The sequence below is a fragment of the Salvelinus namaycush genome, chromosome 9 (assembly GCF_016432855.1).
Source record: "Salvelinus namaycush isolate Seneca chromosome 9, SaNama_1.0, whole genome shotgun sequence".
Taxonomy (NCBI): Eukaryota; Metazoa; Chordata; class Actinopteri; order Salmoniformes; family Salmonidae; genus Salvelinus; species Salvelinus namaycush.
Genome location: NC_052315.1, coordinates 12666707 through 12675001, shown reverse-complemented (window position 1 = coordinate 12675001; position 8295 = coordinate 12666707). Strand labels below are relative to the sequence as shown.

The 8295-nt window shown below is 42.6% G+C and overlaps 1 protein-coding gene across 2 annotated transcripts; it reads right to left on the bottom strand.

Moving 5' to 3' along the window:
- Positions 1 to 2238: 2238 nt before the first annotated feature.
- On the bottom strand, positions 2239 to 5581 carry LOC120053369 (interferon-induced protein 44-like). Of its 2 annotated transcripts, none has more exons than XM_039000492.1 (8): positions 5499 to 5581; positions 5206 to 5384; positions 4446 to 4515; positions 4131 to 4332; positions 3789 to 3941; positions 3203 to 3374; positions 3002 to 3102; positions 2239 to 2560 (listed from the first exon to the last, which is right to left on the bottom strand). In XM_039000492.1, exons 2-8 carry the CDS (start codon positions 5381 to 5383, stop codon positions 2372 to 2374), a joined length of 1065 nt encoding a protein of 354 aa, XP_038856420.1. In that variant the 5' UTR covers position 5384; positions 5499 to 5581; the 3' UTR covers positions 2239 to 2371. The 2 variants fall into 2 exon arrangements, with proteins under 2 accessions (XP_038856420.1, XP_038856421.1); XM_039000493.1 differs by having other exon boundaries at positions 4137 to 4332.
- Positions 5582 to 8295: the final 2714 nt, after the last annotated feature.

The following is an 8295-nucleotide window of genomic DNA, read 5'->3' as shown; positions in this document are numbered from 1 at the left end:
CGTGTACAGCTGTCACCTTGATAATGGCTACTAGGTATCTTATTACCAACGCAGTTGCCGGACAGTAGTAATTGTGTCAAGCAGGAGCAAATGGCACTGTCCCCTTGTTGTTGCCGTTCATGCCCTCCCCATTCAGTGGTAGACTGTATGTACAGTGGGGAGAACAAGTATTTGATACACTGCCGATTTTGCAGGTTTTCCTACTTACAAAGCATGTAGAGGTCTGTAATTTTTATAATAGGTACACTTCAACTGTGAGAGACGGATTCTAAAACAAAAATCCAGAAAATCACATTGTATGATTTTTAAGTAATTAATTTGCATTTTATTGCATGACATAAGTATTTGATCACCTACCAAACAGTAAGAATTCCGGCTCTCACAGACCTGTTAGTTTTTCTTTAAGAAGCTCTCCTGTTCTCCACTCATTACCTGTATTAACTGCACCTGTTTGAACTCGTTACCTGTATAAAAGACACCTGTCAAAACACATTCAATCAAACAGACTCCAACCTCTCCACAATGGCCAAGACCAGAGAGCTGTGTAAGGACATCAGGGATAAAATTGTAGACCTGCACAAAGCTGGGATGGGCTACAGGACAATAGGCAAGCAGCTTGGTGAGAAGGCAACAACTGTTGGCGCAATTATTAGAAAATGGAAGAAGTTCAAGATGACGGTCAATCATCCTCGGTCTGGGGATCCATGCAAGATCTCACCTCATGGGGCATCAATGATCATGAGGAAGGTGAGGTATCAGCCCAGAACTACACGGCAGGACCTGGTCAATGACCTGAAGAGAGCTGAGACCACAGTCTCAAAGAAAACCATTAGAAACACACTACGCCGTCATGGATTAAAATCCTGCAGCGCACGCAAGTTCCTCCTGCTCAAGCCAGCGCATGTCCAGGCCCGTCTGAAGTTTGCCAATGACCATCTGGATGATCCAGAGGAGGAATGGGAGAAGGTCATGTGGTCTGATGAGACAAAAATAGAGCTTTTTGGTCTAAACTCCACTCGCCGTGTTTGGAGGAAGAAGAAGGATGAGTACGACCCCAAGAACACCATCCCAACCGTGAAGCATGGAGGTGGAAACATCATTCTTTGGGGATGCTTTTCTGCAAAGGGGACAGGACGACTGCACCGTATTGAGGGGAGGATGGATGGGGCCATGTATCGCGAGATCTTGGCCAACAACCTCCTTCCCTCAGTAAGAGCATTGAAGATGGGTCGTGGCTGGGTCTTCCAGCATGACAACGACCCGAAACACACAGCCAGGGCAACTAAGGAGTGGCTCCGTAAGAAGCATCTCAAGGTCCTGGAGTGGCCTAGCCAGTCTCCAGACCTGAACCCAATAGAAAATCTTTGGAGGGAGCTGAAAGTCCGTATTGCCCAGCGACAGCCCCGAAACCTGAAGGATCTGGAGAAGGTCTGTATGGAGGAGTGGGCCAAAATTCCTGCTGCAGTGTGTGCAAACCTGGTCAAGAACTACAGGAAACCTATGATCTCTGTAATTGCAAACAAAGGTTTCTGTACCAAATATTAAGTTCTGCTTTTCTGATGTATCAAATACTTATGTCATGCAATAAAATGCAAATTAATTACTTAAAAATCATACAATGTGATTTTCTGGATTTTTGTTTTAGATTCCGTCTCTCACAGTTGAAGTGTACCTATGATAAAAATTACAGACCTCTACATGCTTTGTAAGTAGGAAAACCTGCAAAATCGGCAGTGTATCAAATACTTGTTCTCCCCACTGTATGTATCAAGGTGACATCTTAATGGTTATCAATATTAGTTATTTATTGTGTAAGCTGCTATCCTTCTTGAAATAAATTCATGTGAGAGAAAAAAAATGGCCACGTTAGCTACCGCCAGCTACACGACTGTGACACCGAGTAGGAAGCACTTCAATTCGACATGAACATGGATTCAACACCCTGGTCACCGGTTTGTCAACCGGTTTGTCAACTCGTTGTGTAGTCCAATCAGCCACACAAAACGGTCTTGAGTGAAAACAATTCTGGCCAATTAGCTAATTCGCTTTCCATACGCCCACTCCGGTCACTATATTGGGCTGCAGCTAACCATACTTGCTCACCTGTGCTGAGCTAACATGTTGTACCTATATACATGTGGCCAGTGACCCATAACCCCTTGTGAGAGTGTCCCTATTGTACAAAACAGGTTAAAACATTCCTAGACAGACAACATGTACACCGTTCAAAATGGCTTTTACACATTTATTTTAGTCAAAGCAAGACTTCTGTAAAGAACTAGTTAAAAAGTTAACAATAGTGCAAGCAAGTCATAAAACATGATAAACATATGTAATGCATTTTTATATTAAATAGCATTTCACAGCCTTTTTAAAGAGACAGTTTGGGGTATGTTGCTGCACAGTCCTGGAAATGCAGATCCACGTATTGCAGGATGTGGTCCACAGCACTGAGCAGAAGGATGTCTGTGTTCTCATCAACGTCCAGCTCAGATGAGTAGTTCTTCACCGGGACGATGTAGGAGGTGGACATGCCAAGCAGAGCCCCAGCCTTGGTCATCTACTCACACATATACAGACACACACATTTGTTTTACTATCCTTGTGGGGACCAAACAATTGATTCCCATTCAAAATCCTATTTTCCCTAACATCTAACCCTTATCCTAACCCTAACCCTAACCTTGATACTAATCCTAACCCTAATTGTAACCCTAGCCCTGAACCTACCCCTAACCCTGATTCTAACCTTAACCCAAATTGAAACCCTAAACCTAACCCCTGAGCTTAAAATAGTATTTTTGGGGGGGGACCGAAACATTTTTTCCCTTGTTTTACTATCCTTGTGAGGACTTCTGGTCCCCACCATGACAGTAAAACCAAACACACACAAGTCAGTCAAGGATGTTCACAGTAGAACTACTGTTCATACAGGGTGGTTTAAATGTCAGATGTTCCAATAGCTGACTAACACGTCAACAAGGGGTATTATTGAGAGTACCGTCTGCTGAACGATCCGACTGTTGTACACCTGGGTGATGTCACGGGCGGTTTCCTGACACACCTGGTCCACGTGTGTCAGCAGTGCCACTTGATGCACACCTACAAAACACATTTGTTTCACACACTGTCAACTGACAGAATTGACCACAGTTCCTACAACCATTACTGCCATTGCTAAAACACTCCATCCTGTGCTCACCCAGGTCACTGATGTGTTCTCGGAGCTGTTGGAAGGTGGTGCCCAGACCTTTGGTGTAGCTGGACACTTTAGAAGCATCCACCACAAAGACGACACAGTGGACCTTGTCTTTAAGGGACGGCTTCTTCACATAGCCCACAGTCTCTGATCTCACAGGCTGCTCAGGACTGAACTGTAGAGGATGAATAAGAACATTAGTTTGGTTGTTCAAACCAACCAGCTGAGAGAGTATTTATAATATTCTCTACTGAACAGAGACATTTATATCAGGGGTGAGTAACTCCTATCCTGTGAGGCTGCCTGCATGAGTATGTTCCAACCCAGCACTATCTCCCCTGAATCATATTAGTGGTCTAAATTGCAGACTGTGATTAGTTGAATCAGGTGTGTTAGAACTAAACTGGAACAAAAATCGGCACACACTGTGTTAGAGCAGACCTGGAACACACTGTGGCCGCTGTTGCTCAACTCCGAGTTATATGAATGTTACACACACTGTGCCCCTGTAATTTTAACGTTGACATCCAATACTTGCACTCTGTCTTACACACAACGGTGGCACCTGTGTCCGTTCTCCCTCACGTACCTTGTGTCCCTCGGGTGCATGGCCTTTGATGATAGCCAGAGTGTCATGGAGGGTTAGTCCAGTGGTCTCCCCATCTCCCAGACCCATGACATCACACAGGACCAGCGCAGTAGGCTGCTCCGGACTCCGCCCACGGATGTTGAACAACTGGAGCTAAGATAGAGGACACAGACAGAATTATATGTGTAAGGATATACAATGTGGTTTACAATATGGAGTGATTAACAATAATAGTTTTTGTAACTTAACTAAATCTTTATTTATGCATGTAATTGATCTATATCATCCAGCACCAAAACTCCCAGTTTCTAACAAACTCAAATACTTTCTATGTTTTTTTACCTCTACCTTTTTGGTGAAGCTGGTAGAGGAAGAGCCAACCATGGCCCGGTTAGTGAATCTTCCTGTGAAGACTGACTGAACAGAGCTGATGAAGCTGGACTTGCCGGCTCCGACAGGCCCCACCAGCAGAACCCGAGCCTCAGACAAATCCTCACAACCAGGCTTATAGGAACTGATAGACTTCATCAGGGTCTCCCTGCGACTGGGCAAACATTGGTCATTATCAATTAAATATGATTACATGGTGGATTGTTTAGAAGGCCTAGTTGGTGTACATAGGTAAGTTTGAATGTATTGTTGTGATACCCTACTCACTCCTCAGTCCATGCCACCTCCCTCCATGGGGACTCCATCTTACTTTTCCACTGTTCTGCCCCTGGCAGGCCTAGAGTTGAGAGAGTATAGTGTAAGAGCAAACTAATGAAAATCATGAATTATCAGGTAAGTGTAGTCTACTGGAAAGTGGCAATGAGTCTCACAGCACACAATAGGTGATTAAAGGTCCGGTGCAGTCAGTGCAGATTTCCCTGTTAGACTATTAAAGGCCCAGTGCAGATTTCCCTGTTAGACTATTAAAGGCCCAGTGCAGATTTCCCTGTTAGACTATTAAAGGCCCAGTGCAGATTTCCCTGTTAGACTATTAAAGGCCCAGTGCAGATTTCCCTGTGTTTTATATATATTTCCACTCTATAAGGTTGGAATAGTACTGTGAAATTGTGAAAATTATTATAATGCCCTTTTAGTGTACGAGCTGTTTGAAAAGACACCTTGAAATTGAGTGGAGTGGAATTAGTTAAAAGACTAATAAGAAAGACAGTTCTAAACCTCTCTGCCAATAACAGCTAGTTTTCAGTTTTCCCTTGCATACTCCCAGACAGTCCCAGCAAAATTCTTGCTTGAGAAATTGCTTTTTGCAAAGCTATTTTTGTTTATTTTTGACCATTTTAATTGGAAACACTCACTGTAAGGTACTTAATTGTTACACAGAAATTATTTTATATTGAGATAAAAACTGCTGCATTGGACCTTTAAGAAATTACTCCAACATCATGATAGTCAACACCTATTTGCTTACCTGCAAACCCCCCAGGTGCATTTATCACATTCTCCTTGCGGACTTTACTCGAGTCAGGTCTGCCGTCCCCTCCCAACAGGTCTGTTGCGAAAGCTATTGATAAAGGTTTCTCACCATGCAAAACTGGTGCAGAAAAATTCGGACAATTTCCAGATACCGTCCTGAAGTTGAAGGCCATGCTGTCAATGTAATAACATATTCATATACCATCATGCAACATTGAATTCTTAAAGCCAATGATCGTAATAAAATGAACATGGTTCAAAGATTAACTTAAAGTATACTATACAAACCTAGCAAGATTGCTTGGAGATTTTATCCACAACCAGCTGAGCCTATGAATCAGTTTGACCTGATAGTATTGTGTATCTGTTTCTCAGTAGACTTGTGGGTGTGTCTGTTGTGTGGAAACGAAAGTGAAATTTTGAAATCCCATTTCTACTTGTCTTTCCAGTAAAGCTGTGTTCAGCCTAGAGTAAAAACAAACCTCAGTTAACTCAACATGAACTTAGACTTTTAATAATTACAATAAGTCTATCATCATTTTATAAAGGTCAGTCTTGGACTAGCAGGAAGAGGGATGCAGCTGTTGGAAGCACAATCTATAACTGTTGTGGGTTCAGCAGGAGTGTTGCCCACATACTGAAGCTGAGGATCCAATGCTATCCGAGTTTCAGTATAGGCTACTCGTGTAGTGATTAGAACAGTGGCATTATCTTGAGAGACTGCCCGAGGATTATCCCACCATTGCCACCAGTGTATTAATTAAATGGAAAGTGCTCAAACTGCACCAACCTGTTGTGACAGGGAAATATAACTACCGCCCATGCTATATAACTAAGTCCAGTCCTCTAGTACTACACTCACATACTACACTTGCGTGAAATACTGAACTGATGCAACACATTTTCAGCAAGACACCATTTTCAATGAGACAGAAAAACAGACAATGAATAACCCATCGAAAAACTGAATCAGAAAGTTTGGGGCAATTATGCTGTATCCACATATTTTGCCTACGGACATGCTATTGTACACACACACTGTATGTCATTCACAGTCCTCTATGTACAGTGCATTCAGAAAGTATTCAGACCCCTTGACTTTTCCACATTTTGTTACGTTACAGCCTTATTGTAAAATTGATTAAATGAAAAAATGTCCTCATCAATTTATACACAATACCCCATAATGACAAAGTGAAAACAGGTTTTTAGACATTTTGGCAAAAATACCTTATTTACATAAGTATTCAGACCCTTTGCTATGAGACTGGAAATTGAGCTGAGGTGCATCCTGTTTGTATTGATCATCCTTGAGATGTTTCTACAACTTGATTGGAGTCCACCTGTAGTAAATTCAATTGGTTGGAAATTATTTGGAACACACACACCTGTCTGTATAAGGTCCCACAGTTGACAGTGCATGTCAGAGCAAAAACCAAGCCGTAAGGTCGAAGCAATTGTCTGTAGAGCTCCGAGACAGATGTGTCGAGGCACAGATCGGGGGAAGGGTACCAAACAATTTCTGCAGCATTGAAGGTCCCCAAGAACACAGTGGCCCCCATCATTCTTAAATGGAAGAAGTTTGGAACCACCAAGAGCTTCAGAGTTCCTCTGTGGAGATGAGAGAACCGTCCAGAAGGACAACCATCTCTGCAGCACTCCACCAATCAGGCCTTTATGGTAGAGTGGCCAGACGGAAGCCACTCCTCAGTAAAAGGCACATGACAGCCTGCTTGGAGTTTGCCATAAGGCACCTAATGACTCAGACCATGAGAAACAAGATCCTCTGGTCTGATGAACCCAAGACTGAACTCTTTGGCCTGAATGCCAAGCGTCACGTCTGGAGGAAACCTGGCACCATCCCTATGGTGAAGCATGGTGGTGTTTGCATCATGCTGTGAGGATGTTTTTCCGAGGCAGGGACTGGAAGACTAGTCAGGATCGAGGGAAAGATGAATGGAGCAAAGTACAGAGAGATCCTTTATGAAAACTTGCTCCAGAGGGCTCAGGACCTCAGACTGGGACGAAGTTTCACCTTCCAACAGGACAACGACCCTAAGCACACAGCCAAGACATTGCAGGAGTGCCTTCGGGACAAGTATCTGAATGTCCTTGAGTGGTTCAGCCAGAGCCCGGACTTGAACCTGATCGAACATCTCTGGAGAGACCTGAAAATAGTTGTGCAGCGACACTCCCCATCCAACCTGACAGAGCTTGAGAAGATCTGCAGAGAGGAATGGGAGAAACTCCCCAAATACAGGTGTTCCAAGCTTTTAGTGTCATACCCAAGAAGATTCAAGGATCTAATCGCTGCCAAAGGTGCTTCAACAAAGTACTGAGTAAAGGGCCTGAATACTTACGTAAATGTGATATTTCAGTTTTCCTGTTTTTGCTTTGTCATTATGGGGTATTGTGTTTAGATTGATGAGGGGGAAAAAACAATTTAATCAATTTTAGATTAAGGTTGTAACGTATCAACATTTGGAAAAAGTCAAGAGGTCTGAATACTTTCCGAATGCACTATAAATTAACCCATCCCAACAATAAAGTACAATAGATGAGAGCCTAAAGGTAATGCTGCCTTTGCAGACTGTGATAGACGCACATCTGAAGTCAAAATGGTCTAATGAGTTTTGTGTACAACATGTTGGAAGGCAGTTCCTCTGTGATACTCAGTTGGACTAACAAACATAGCCTACCTTCTCTCCAGAGAAACCTCAAGTAGAGTCTATACAGTAAGGCAGTCTGGGATTGAATGCTTATTTTCCATCATCTCACAGAATAGAGCACTGAATTAGGCCATGAAAGGGATAACGAGAATCATGTTATACTTGTCAGTCATTCAAAATGGTAAGTCAATTTCACAATAACAATCTCAAAATGGTTAAACATCATAGGAAACATTATTTTGAAATAACCAGATTGAGTGTTTGTTGGTTGTGATCCGCAAGGCATTTAAACGCTTTACTGTCGGATACAGTACCCTACAACCATTTAGTAATTGTGACACTATGTCTCTGTGGAAGTTCAGTAGGCATATTATTAAAACATTATGAAATGTAATGCATTTTTTAAACAGAATTGA